This window comes from Hyperolius riggenbachi, chromosome 4 (assembly GCF_040937935.1).
Source record: "Hyperolius riggenbachi isolate aHypRig1 chromosome 4, aHypRig1.pri, whole genome shotgun sequence".
NCBI classification, from domain to species: Eukaryota; Metazoa; Chordata; class Amphibia; order Anura; family Hyperoliidae; genus Hyperolius; species Hyperolius riggenbachi.
Window position 1 is genome coordinate 158,855,370 of NC_090649.1, and position 14,014 is coordinate 158,869,383.

Consider the following 14,014-nt stretch of genomic DNA (forward strand, 5'->3'; position numbering starts at 1 on the left):
GATTGCTCCAACCCCCTCAGATAATGGGAATAATTGGTGGCTGCTGAACTGGGGGCGGGCCGCAGCAATGCAGACAGAGGTTTCCGAAGATGCTTTGGAAACATGGCTGTGAATGCACTGCCTAGGAGGGGGTCGGAGTGTTACCTGTGACCTAAAAACGTTGGATCAGATAAATATTTAACCCCGTGACCCCTCCCAACCATTATGATTACGAAAGAGCCTGTCATTTTTACCAGAGGTTCTCTTTAACAAGCCCTCTTCTTGCTGCTTGTTTAAAGGCATTTCCACTTTCAATATGTATGTGAATCATTCTTTATTTATAGTAGTCATTCACAGAAAATCTCCACACTGCGCAGGATGTTGGGGCTTTCCAGTTCTTCACTGAAAGTGGACAACTCCTCCAGCAAACACATTTTCTATAAATTGTAAGCTAGTAAAGAATAGGGAAAATGAAAGTATCAGTCACGTTATTGTGAAAAACACCAACAGGCTTATTTTCTAGCTTACAAAGTGAAACCCTTTTCATTTATGTATTATGCATATGTAATAACGAGCTTTTCTTTATATTTTATAGTTGTTAACCTAAAATTACAATTGGAAGACATTGGCAAAGCTTCTGCCTGGAAGAGTCTTCAGTCCTCTCCCGTGCTACAGATTTCCCTCTCCCTATTGATCATTTCTTGTTTACTCATCTATATTTACAGGTTCTATTATCTAAACACCGTCAAAATGATTTGTCACTGTCGCATATTGCAAATGTTGTTTTGACAACATTGTTAGCATTGCATTGTTAGCATGAGAAACATGCTGACAGCTCACAGGGAATTCTGTTGAGGTATTTTCAGATTTGCTCTATTCAGAGTCTTGGCAAGTAGGAATCCGAGTCAAGAACTCTCACTCTTATAAAGCAGTTTGTGGACCATAACTGCAGAGTGTATTGAAGACTGATTCTGCCAAATGTGTCAGCCTTGCCACATACTGTAACTGTCCTGTTACTGGAATTAGGTGATCATACAACTTGTATGGTGCCAGCAATGGCTCATGGGTTTTCAACTGTTGTATGATGCATGCGACCGCCCACTTTCCACTATAGCCAGTGATATACTGTAATACCGAAGGGGCCCAAAAACAGGTTTACTATAACAGAAGTTCCATTACATCCAGGTTTGCTATACCAGACGTTACTCCCACATACATAATTGGGCTTGGCCAGGACCCGGACATTTAGTTTAATATACCCAAATGTTTACTGAATCAGAGTTTGCTATAACGAGATTATACTGTATTCCAAAGGCGCCTTTATGTTATTTAACTTGTAAATATAACCACAGTGTTAAGGCACATACACACGTACCTTTGGTGTTGCCCAAGGTCCAAGCTCAATCCTGCAGGTGGCACTGAGGGATATGAACGCTGCACAGACGCATCACTCTGCTAAAGCATAGATGTTTCCTGTTGCTATGAGATGATGGCGCAGTGCATGATGGAGTGGCTTTCGGCAGGGTGGGGTAAGAAGGAGAATAATGCATTTGGCAGCTGGCGTCATTTAACGATCTTAAACGAGCCAGATTCCCGGCCAAGCATGTGTACATAACTTTACCCTCTATGTGGTCAGTAACGGAGTTTTTACTCCTAATTATTTTCATTATAGTCTGAAAATGCTCATAAGACTTTGGACTGGACAGAGGACCATTTCATAAGTTTGCTGAGCTCTGCAAAAGAACATAAAACAAATTTTGGGTCATAGAAAAGTGGTACTTCAAGTGTACCAGAGCTGAACACTTTAAAAGATTTATACATACCTGGGGCTTCCTCCAGCCCCCTCCGTCTTCCTCCGTCTTCCTCCTCATCTCAGTAGAAGCTTCGTAAGTTTGGCCAGTCGGCGCATGAGCACTGAGGCTGCTCGCGCCCGCGGCTGGGAGCGTTCTGCGTCTGCGCAGAACAGGGGGCTTCTACTGGGACAACGAGGAGACGGAGGAAGATGGAGGGGGCTGGAGGAAGCCCCAGGTATGTATAAATCATTTATAAGTGTTCGTCTCTGGTTTACTTTAATTTGTGATGTGGGTCAAATATATTGTACCTTAGGTGTTACTTATGTGTTAGGGCCCATTCACACTAAAGTGAAAAAAGCTGCATTTACCGTAACTCAGTTAAACACAAAACCGGATGGTAAATGCATCCTATGTTATCAATAGGATAGTTTTACACTGCGAAACAGTACATAAGTGCACAATACTATCGCCAGACCGCAAATACAAAGTGCCGGCCTGCTGCATTTTTCTGCAGCCACACTGCAAACACTGTACCGCACACAATGGAAGCCTATGGGAACAGACGTTGTCCTTTCCCACTAGGCTTCCTGCTGCATGAAAAATCGCATACCTGTCCCATGGCAATTCGGTGCGGCCCTCCCTGCTCGTCCCGGAGACCAGGAAGTATAGGGCTTCCTGTTGGTGTGCAAAAGAACAAATGGGAATCCTCCTCCAACAGAGAAAATTCTCATTGGTTCATGTGGACCAATGATAATCCTACCTGTTGCTAGTACACTGAAGTGCTGGCGGACAGGTGGACGGCTTACTTCGCCGTTTACGCATACGCTGAGTTTGCAGTGTAGTGTGAACCTGGCCTTAGAGATGAGGCTACATACCTTGGTAAATTGTCAATATACTTTAATTTCGTCTACCTTAATGAATACAAAAAAAGTGGGCCAAAGACTGCTTTTTTATACTTATTAGGAAGATTTCCTTTTATTTATAGTTTCATAAGCACTTATTAGAAAGTTAGGGTTATTACTGATTAATATTTAATCAGAGAAGAAAGACGGCTGGTACTGAATGCTAATAGCAAACAAACACTTTGAGAGCCATTAAAGTTGACCTGAACTCCTTGCACAGGACAGAATAAAAACATAGAGAAATGCACCCTGTAGGTACTTAGAGAGTTTAGCCTGTTTAATTCCCCTTTACTTGTGGTTAATCACAAGTTATAATTTAAACTCTCCCCGTGTCAGGTGACTGCCACGGCAGAGATGGCAGATAAGCTCATTTGAAAGCACAGGCTGATAAACAATATGTCTGCTTCCATGAATCAGGAAGTAGAAACAGTGCAGATTTATTTTAGGATTTTGTATCGGCTGTAACAAATATTTTTTTTTGTTTTGTTTAAAGGTTATTATGATGTTGCGTATCTTTTAGAGCAAAGAGGAAGTTCTGAGTTCAGGTCCGCTTTAAATATAAACTGTTCCCATCAGCAAAAGATTAATTCATAATGTAATAGAGCCTGGTACCAGTACTTCAGCAATACCAAAAGTTTCATGGAAATCCTCCGTGTGACATACAGCAACAAACACTGGGGGTGGCAGAGGCCAATGATGATAAGGTATTACTGACTGACATTGCAATGTAAAACATGGCAACAAACCAGAGCTAGTGCCAGGTTTACACTAAGTGGCCTGTTTAGTCCGCCATTTTTAAATATACCTGTAAGTGCTTCATTTGAGAGCTCTGTGTTCAGGCAAGGCATGCTTATAAATGCAGTTCTTGTTGATTTCTTATGATGATTTTTGTTATAGTAGCCATGCATGGCCAGAATTCATTGTGACCTCTTTCTAAGCAATCATAATAGAATTGTGTTAAATGATTGTTTTCCTGCAGATTTCATTGACTTTGCATTGATGTGATCATTTTATTTTATCAACGGTTTCAATATACAACCTGATTTTAATGTGTGTGCTCAGCACAAGATGGTTCCAAATCTTTTAGGAAAATAAATCTATATTTTTTCCCCGGTTCCATCTACAGTGATTTACCAGTTTTCAGTTTTTGGTTGTTGTTAGCATTTCAGAATAAGGCTGGTCAGGACTAGAGTCTGGTATACATTTGAGTTTATTTCGCCTCAAGTGATCTGTAAAGATCGTGCAGGTGGTTTTACAACAAGTGCTGTACAGGCACACTGCTGGGCCCCCTGTTAACATATTCTGAATAAATGGTTCTGGCTCTACACTTCTAAAGGACACCTTCAGGAAATGGGGCTCTGTAGATAAGTGCTAGGAGGGTGCAAGGAAGGATATTATACCGATTTTCAACCCCCCCTCTTCGGTTGCCTGATTTGTATGACAATAGCAATCAAAATTGGAATAGGAAATTCAGTAATTTTTATAGACCAAGCACGGGAAGGAAGTGGTGGGGTAGCAACGGGCATGTAGTTGCTAAATTGATTAGTACAGAGTTACTGTGGTGAGCATCCAATCGTATGTTCTGCTGTAATGTAGTTGAAACTAAAACAAACCTGAAGAGAAAAAAAAATGTATGTACTAATGAATTGTATGTGTAGTACAGATAAAGTAGAACATTAGTAGCACAGAAAACTGTGTTACCGTTACCGGTTTATAGCTTTATTTTTATAACATTGCATCATTCTGTCATATTTACAGATTAGAAACCACACTCTGTATTTTAAGCTATTAATAACCCTTTGAACTGCCCCGCAGTAAAACCTTATCTAAAGCTGTCTCTCACTGTTTCTTGCCTGTTCAAGTGCTTCAGAAAACTGTATTGGACCCAGTGGGCCGAAGACCTCTTCTGCATAGATGACTGAAGTTTACCTCTTCCTGTACTGCAAAACTGAGCTTCTTTTTTTCTTTCCTACTAATGTACTACACATGCAATTCATTATCTCATAAGTTTATTTTCACTTCAGATTTGCTTTAAGTGATGGGCGATTCATTTCCAGTCAAGGAGCTATTGATCATTTGCCAGATCTGGTGCCTGCCATATAGTGTATGGCGAGTTTAAGTGTAATATATTTTTTTTTATTCAATAAATCGTAATCTAGCGATATCCTATGTTAGAATCAGAATTTGATTTTATCAGTCAAGTGTACAAGGAATTTGACTTTCCAGTTGCTCATAGAACAAAGACAATCAGACAATAAAGCAACTGTTAAAGGTGGCCACACACCATACAATTTTTTAAATATCTGTTCAATTTAAGAATTGCAATCAATTTTTCTGACTGATTGTAACATTTCAAAAATATGACCAATGTACCACACACCTATGTTCAATTTCTTGCTCATTTATCATAAAAATGATTGGAAACTTAGAGAAAATTGCTAGGGTGTGTATATTAATAAATTAACAATCCAACACACACCATACAATCTTTAGTAGAAATTGAAGAGCAATATCTGGCAATCCGGATCGATTTAAATAAAAAAAACAAAAACAAAAAACGGGAAATCCGATCGGATTTTTCAGTCGAATGAAAAAAAAGCTTTTGATTTTTTCGGGAGATACGATCGTTTTTATCGAATTACTGTAAAATCGGATCATTTTATTGTATCGTGTGTGGCCACCTTAAAGGGAACCTAAACTGAGAAGGATATGGATTTTTCCTATTAAAATAATACCAGTTGCCTGACTCTCTTGATAATCCTGTGTCGCTAATACTTTTAGCCACAGCCCCTCAACAAGCATGCAGATCGGGTGCTCTGACTGAAGTCAGACTGGATTAGCTGCATGCTTGTTTCAGGTGTGAGATCCAGATACTACTGCAGCAAATTGATCAGCAGGAGAGTCAGGCAACTGGTATTGTTTAAAAGGAAATATCCATATCCCTCTCAGTTTAGGTTCCCTTTAAGAGTACGTGAAGCGTTGATTGTACAGCTCTGTGATGTACTGCTCTTATCCCGACACTTGCAGCATTACTGTTAGTGTGGCTCATCTGTAAGGAGGGTAAAGAAGCGGTCTCTGTACCTAGGGGGTTTTGGGACTGGTTCACAAAGGTTTGTCCTAATGTGTCCTCTCAGTACAGTGCATACATATTTCTAGTGCAGGCTCTGGTGCAGAATTGTGCCATGTGTTTGGTGAATGCAAATGCATCCATGTCCAGAAAATTGTGGCACTGTAATGCAGATGACTTGTGTGAAAGGATCCATACAAAAGCATGGATGTTTTGCACATGTCCTCAGTGTACACTTGGTTAGAACGCAATGCATCAGACAATATGCACTTGCCCTTGAAGAGAAACTGTAACCAATGATCAGTAGCTGATGTCCCCTTTCCATGAGAAATATTTACCTTTTCTCAAATAGATCACCGGGGGGGGGAGGTCTGTATGGTTGATATTGTAGTGAAACCCCTCCCACACACCTAGGTCCTGACAGGTTCCTGCCTGTGAGCCTTGTTGCCTTGTGGGTAATAACAGCCTTTTCCAATTGCCAAGCAACCAGCACCTCCTTCTGTGCATAATATATATATATATATATATATATATATATATATATATATATATATATATATATATATATATATATATATATATATATATATATATATAAAACCATTTAGCCTATTGCAATGTAAGGGGGTGTGGTTATGGATGTCAGTTGGTGCTGTCTGGTTTTTTTTTTTCATGTCTGCTAGTAGTAAAGATGATTACGTGCAGGCTGATTGCGGATCAAACAACATGAACAAATTACATGGCGAATATCAACCATTTCCTGATCTCTCTTCTATTTTTCAACTTATCACTTTGCAATGTATTGATGTATTATTTGTATTATTTTTCCCCTTTACGCTTAAGTTCCTCTGTATCTCACCCCTTTATGCAGAAGCTAAAAAAAAAAGAAGAGTTTTCAGGCTGAGAGTGGTGAATGGAAATATTGCTAGCTGTATTTGTTTGCTGATCATATGATGTTCTGCAGTCTTACGTTTTCCACTAGTCCTTTCTATCTTTAGTTCCCAATTCACAAATTCAATATTTGATGGGCATGCATGTTATTGACACTGCAGCATTACAATATATCATATGAGATCTGCTGGTTTTTATGACTTGCTACACTGAGACGAGACCCAATTGCTGTCATATTGACAGCTGTTAAGAATAATAGTATTTGAGCACAAGAAGGTAGAATTGTTCCTATGATAGCTGTACTTTTCATAGTTATGTATAATTCCTCATACTTATTATCCACTTTGTACAGATATTTGCCTCCATTTCCATATATTGGTACGGGCTGGGACCAGCTTATATTCAAAGACTATTTTAATATCATTTTGTGTTTTTCTATACTTTTAAATATTTGTAAGATAAATCAATGATCTTTTAACAGAAATCAGTATATACTTTTCTTTGTTCGATTATAATACATTTTGTATAAACTGGAATCATTAGTTACATGATCTATTTTCTTAAAGTGCTTGATTGTAAACATAAGAGTAAGTTCTGCAAATTAAAAAAAATCAAATTGATGGACAATTATGTCTTTTGTGCTTTTACATTACATGAATTTCTTTGTATTTTTTTTTTTTTTTTTTATGTTTGAGTTATATTTTTATTTGTGGAGAAATGTAGTCTCCCCAAGCTTTTAAGAAAACTACATAGATGAGGGTTAATTTTACTGTTATTTCAAAGGGTCCGTTAACATAGGTCTGTGCTACACAAGTCCTTTTTTTTTTTTGTATTGTGCAATTTATTAAAACATATTTTTACATTTCAGACTGCAACCAGCTAAGAAATTTAAAAACTGATAGTAAGGCTAGGTTCACAGTGGGAGCTGCATTGCATTACCTGTAAACACAGGAACACAACGAAGGGGAAAGGTCGCATTGCGCGTTATACATGTGGTGCAATACATACAGTGAAGCATACAGTATATGCAAAGTATGCTTCACTGCCACTGCATGCATCAATCATGTTATGCTTGATAGATCAGTTGCACCGCACTTCTAATGCGCCAACGTGAATGTACAATATAATTGCAGTTAGCAATTTCATTATATTTTCTGACGCAATGCACCACAGAGAACGTCGCCTTAAAGTGTACCTGCATGTGACTCATGTAGATATTTACAGAGGCTTCCCCATCCCCCTCGCTGTTCCAGTGCTGGGACCTCCCTGAACCTCTTCGACAAGGGCTTGTCAAAGAGTGCCATGAACTCGCACATTCTAAATGGCGCAGGGCATCTGCACAGTAGCATGAGTGGCTCTGTGCTGCGCAGGTGTAAGGCATGCTGGGCCTGTGCATTGCAGGCATGCTTGTTCACCGAAGGGAGCATGACTGTGACCTTCCAGAGGGTCCCAACGAGCGGTGGTCGGGAGTAGGTGAAAAGCCTCTGGAGGATCCAGAGCTTTCCCTCTGAGTTAACTACATGATTTTTTTCTCCTTTAAAAGTCATAGGTTTACTTTAAAGTAAACCTGTCATGGGAGAACATGTTCTATTTTACTTACCTGGGGCCCCCTGAAGCCCGAGGCCCCATTCACACTTGGAATCGCAAAACAATTTTGCATCGAGATGTTTGGTGATTTTTGTCATGAATGCGTTTTGTGATTCTCCTTCCAGTAAATGAGAACTGCAACACAATTGCCCAGAAAATGCTGCATGCAATGCAATACAATACAATAAAATAATAATACAATAACATTTGTAAAGCACTTTTCTCCCATAGGACTCAAAGCGCATAGTTGTGTCTCAGATCAGTACAGGGTTGCAGGCTGGGTTGTGTTACAGAGGAGATAGTCAGGTGTTCATGAATGCCAGACTGAAGAGAGATAGGTTTTCAGTTTAGACTTAAATGCTTCCAGGGATGGAGCTGCCCTGATTGGGTGTGGCAGGGAGTTCCAAAGTGTAGGGGCAGCATGACAAAAGGCTCTGTCTCCAAAGGTTTTGAGGTGGACTCTGGGGGTGACCAAGGTGTTACGTCCTTTTGATCTAAGATTGTGGGGTGTGTGATGCAGTTGCAACAAGTCCTTCAGGTATCCAGGGCCCAGATTGTGCAAGGATTTGAATGTCAGTAAGCCAATCTTAAACAGAATTCTCCATTTTATCATTTTATGGGTAGCCAGTGGAGTGAGCACAGGGTTGTTGTTATGTGGCAATGGCGGGGTTGGCTCGTTAACAGCCTTGCGGCGGCATTCTGTACTAATTGCAGGCGGCGTAGGTCTTTCTTATGAAGGCCTGTGTAGAGGACATTGCAGTAGTCTAACCTTGATGTGACGAAGGCATGCAGCGAGTTTTCAATCAGCGGAAATCGCATTTGTGCTGCACTGTAAGTAATGCCGTAGGATTACATCTGCAGCAGCGCTTTGATGATCGCCGGCGATCAGTAAAGCGCAAAATGCTGCCAGAAAGGTGTGAACGCGGCCTTACAGGTCCCTCAATGTCCTCCTGTTGCACTTCGTTGATCAGCTGTAACTCCCCAAAAGATCGCCCGTAACAAGCTACTGCGCATGCGTGCCTAGTGAGCACATGCGCTGTAGCTCTTAATTGGTGCATCAGCAAACTTTCAGGGGGGGGGGGGGGGTGAAGAGGGTGGTAAGCTGCTCAAAGGAGCTCAACAAGAGGAAAACAAGGGTCCTGTAGGGTTTCAGGGGGATGGAAGAAGCCCCAGGCAAGTAAAATATTTTCTCCCCTCCACAACAGGTACATTTTAAAGGGAAGGTCCAAGCAAAAAAAAAAAAAATGAGTTTCACTTACCTGGGGCTTCTACCAGCCCCATGCAGCCATCCTGTGCCCTCGCAGTCACTCACTGCTGCTCCAGTCCCCCGCTGGCAGCTTTCTGACCTCGGAGGTCAGGGCCGAATTGCGTACATTTTTACACTTTCCCGCTAGTGCAGGAAAATTAACACATACATTTTTACACGTTAGTGGTGCAACGCGTACATTTTTGTTCCTGCACTAGCTGGAATGCGTAAAAATGTATGCAATGTGGCCCTGACCTCCGAGGTCAGAAAGCTGCCAGCGGGGGACTGGAGCAGCAGTGAGTGACTACGAGGGCACAGGATGGCTACATGGGGCTGGTAGAAGCCCCAGTTAAGTGAAACTCATTTTTTTTTTTTTGCTTGGACCTTCCCTTTAACCTCCTTGGCGGTATGAAAAATACCGCCAGGAGGGAGCGCAGCAGTTTTTTTAAAAAAAAAATTTTTTTTAATCATGTAGCGAGCCGAGGGCTCGCTACATGATAGCCGCTGCTGAGCGGCATCCCCCCGCCCGCTTCGATCGCCTTCGGCGATCTCCGATCAGGAAATCCCGTTCATAGAACGGGATTTCCTGGAGGGCTTCCCCCGTCGCCATGGCGACGGGGCGGGATGACGTCACTGACGTCGGGACGTCATTGGGAGTCCCGGGCCACCCCTCGGCGCTGCCTGGCACTGATTGGCCAGGCAGCGCTGGGGTCTGGGGGGGGGGGGGGCCGCGCGCCGCAGCAAATAGCGGCGATCGGGCGGGGGCCGGCGGCGATCAGAGTGCTGGCGCAGCTAGCAAAGTGCTAGCTGCGTCCAGCAAAAAAAAAATTATGAAAATCGGCCCAGCAGGGCCTGAGCGGCACCCTCCGGCGGCTTACCCCGTGTCACACACGGGGTTACCGCCAGGGAGGTTAAGCATCATACATGTAAGAAATCAATATTGTTAAAAATATTGCATCAACAACTGGATATTAACAAATACAATATTTAGTTCACGGTGACCATTTGGCAAAAGGCATGCACACTGACAACACTATAAATAAAGTTTGTCACACGGTGCAAAGAATATATTCCTATTGGCTCCGCCCCATCAGCACACGTCACTTCCCTTTCTAGGAGCCACTATGATTGAAGAATTTATAAAGCTCCTTCTTAGAGTCAGGTGTTCCCAGAAAGTAACACCGGAAGCTCACCAACCGGCCAACCGGTTCAGGACCACGGAAGTGAGAATCTTCGCTGCATTTGCGGCTCTTAATTCTGATGTGGCTTAGATTCTACGCCGCCGCTTTCCGCAGTCCCTAAGCGTTTGCTGCAGCTGCAAACTTTGCTGTCATATGACAACTGAGCTTCCTCCTATATCGGTAAGGAGCTAGTTTCATTGGCTCCTTACCAGGTGATCAATGTGAGCCAATCACAATGATTATCTGAACAGCTGCATGAAAAAAGGCTCTGGTCCTTAATGGGCTAGAGCCTTGCGGTCCAAATAGTTACCGTAAGTCCATGAGTTCTGGGACAAAATGGCTGCCTTATTAAAGCATGCTGCAGCCCATTTCTTAAAATCATGGTAGATGGAAGTTGGCCAAAGTTTATTTCAGCTGAGAATCCAGTACGTGTACAAGTGTCCCCGGAGCTCATTTAAAGATTGGGTTTTCCCAATCGGTGATCCCAAGCACATTTTTCCTCTCCTTACCCCATCTGCTGGACACTGCTCTGCCACCCCCTCCTCTCCTCATCTGTAGTGACAGAATGCATTGCTCACCTCTAGCCAAAAGACACGTCTGTATAGGCTTGTGCCTAGAACTGTCACCCGAGAGAATGAGGTCTGATTCCTATGGGCGACAGTAATAGTGCATGTGTACTCACCTTCAAGATTACCTTCAGTGTCATTTAACATACAAATATAAGCAATAAATGATCTCCATAATGTCACCTCGGAGATTGAACGAGAATACAAATCACCTGTTGGCTGGGAAATAGGCATAATCTTCCATCCCCTGTCACAAGCCTGAAGCCTCTCCATTGGAGCTCTGTGGTGTCCCGGCCAGCCTCCGCTCAGCAGCTGCCTATCAGGCCGCGTTTGCCAAGCTCAGGGGCAGGCGGCAGCAACACAGCGCCGGCGGAGCAGTGCTTTTCAGCGCTGCTAGATTTGGGCGCAGCCAGTGCCGCCATAGACTGTAATGGGAATCAGTCTATAGCGGCGCTCAGTGAGTAACGTCGGCTCCGTCAGAAGACGGAACCGAAGTTGCTTAAATTCACAATAATTCGGCCTCCAGCAATCGCTGGAAGCCGAATTATTTCATTCCCCCACTATCCATGGCGCCCTGGAGGGGGAATAGTAATTAAATCGGCCCGGACTTGTGCAGAAGCAGGATCAGCCATATAGTGCTGTATCCTGCGCCCAAGTCTACCGGCGCCGATTTCAAATGTACTCCAGCGCGGTGACCACAGAGCTCCTAACTTCAATAAAGAGGCTTCTGTGCTTTTCTGTGTGTGCATGTGTGTGATTCCCTATTGCCAACAGTCATTTGCTGTCAGCTGGCTGACAGCCAACATTGCAGATTTGTTCTCAGAGAAACGCATCTGTTTTTCTGCGGACTCAAGAATGAACCCTGCCCAAGACAAACTCTGTTGTATGATCGTGTAGTCTCTTGCCCTATTTATCTATTGTCCAGTTAAAAAGTAATATATTAGCACTAAAATACAATAAATAAATAATAATAATCCTAGCCAGCTTAAAGCAGGTCATACACGCCTCGATTTTTCCAGGTGGATTTGATAATCGATCAGAATTTTATTTTGGGGGGTTACAGGTAGATTTGGAGGCAGTAAAATACTTACCGAGCCTCCAGCAATGTCTTGTAGCCTTCCTGCAGCTCCTAGCGGCTTTCTGGTGTTCGTGCACGGAAGCCGGCGTGTCACCTGACTTGATGCGGGTCAGGTGACAAGCTGGCTTCCATGCACGGAGAGCACCGTAAAGCCGCTAGGAGCTGCAGGAAGTCTACAAGACTTCGCTGGAGGCTCAGTGAGTAAGCTCATTTTTCTCTTGGGTATATCACAATGGTCCATGCTAGGCTGGCTTCAGCATGTAGCATTGTAGTGTTGGTGGTATAATGGTGAGGAGAGCTGCCTTCCAAGCGGTAGGCCTGGGTTTGATTCCTGGCCAATGTATGTGAGCTGGCTTTTGACATCCTACAATTCCCTGGAAGACAAGATCCTCCGGAGGAGGGGAGGTTTGTGTGAAAATTTTAAGTCTGGCAAGCAAAAAATCTTATTTTTAGGCAGAAATCAGTTTGGTGGCAAAAAAAAAAAAAAAAAAAAAAAAAAAAAGTGCATTCCGCGGAATTCCACATTTTTCCACGGAAATTCCGCCATAGCGCTATAGCAATTCCGTTCCGTCGCAACAGAATCACCAAATTCTGTCCGGAATCGCAGGAAATCTTAATTACGCGGAATCCAGCGACCATCCCTAATAGCCAGGTCTATAGGTGCTCCCAGTATATGTAGCCAGGTGGATAGGTGTCCCCAATATATGTAGCCAGGTCTATAGGTGTCCTCAGTATATGTATCCAGCTGTATAGGTGTTCCCAGTATATGTAGCCAGGTCTATAGGTATCCCCAGTATATGTAGCCAGGTGGATAGGTGTCCCTAATGTATGTAGCCAGGTGTATAGATGTTCCCAGTATATGCAGCCAGGTGTATAGGTGTTCCCAGTATATGCAGCCAGGTCTATAGGTGTTCCCAGTATATGCAGCCAGGTGTATGTGTCCCCAGTATAGCCAGGTCTATAGGTGCCCTTAGTATATGTAGCGAGGTCTATAAGTGCCCCCAGTATATGTAGCTAGGTCTATAGGTGTCCCCAGGAGGGGAGGCAGCCTCCTCTATAGGTGTCCCCAGGAGGGGAGGCAGCGTCCGGAATGTGTAAGTGTCGCACAGCGGCTGACAGTGGGCGGGGACTTACCGCTGTTACAGCAACCGGAGGGAGCGCTGATCTGTGTACCGCTAGTCTGGTCTACTCAAGACCAGACTAGCGGTGCACAGATCAGCGCCTCCTCCAGCGGCTGTAACAGCGGTAAGTCCCCGTCCGCTGTCAGCACTGTGCGACACTTACACATTCCGGAGGGGAGAGCCAGGAAGAAGGGCCCCAAGGTGAGTGGGGGGAGACTTCCCTTCTCCGCTGCTATGCCCATCGCCCTCTTTCACTGGCTGCCTCCCCACCTGCTCAGGGTTCTCTGGCGGGCGGCGGGCCCCCCCGACCACAGGCCCTCGGTCCGTGCCCGAATGGTCAGTCTGCCCCTGATCCCTGCTGATCCATTTGGCTAGAGTAGTGTCTGAATAACACCAGAAACAAGCATGTCGCTAATCTTGTTAGATCTGACAAAAATGTCAGAAACACCTGATCTGCAGTAGTGGCTGGAAGGTGTACTGGTTAAGGGCTCTGCCTCTGACATGGGAGACCTGGGTTCGAATCTCGGCTCTGCCTGTTCAGTAAGCCAGTAATTCAGTAAGGAGTTCATTGGGCAAGACTCCCTAACACTGCTACTGCCTACT

The 14,014-nt window shown here is 43.6% G+C and overlaps 1 protein-coding gene across 1 annotated transcript in view; it reads right to left on the reverse strand.

Moving 5' to 3' along the window:
* GMPS (guanine monophosphate synthase) overlaps nt 1-297 on the reverse strand; it is a 93,594-nt gene extending 93,297 nt beyond the window's left edge. The window contains exon 1 of the mRNA XM_068280855.1: nt 234-297. Coding sequence (XP_068136956.1) covers nt 234-282 — 49 coding nt within the window. The 5' untranslated portion in view covers nt 283-297. The remainder of the gene's footprint in view (nt 1-233) is intronic.
* Between the last annotated feature and the right edge of the window lie 13,717 nt (nt 298-14,014).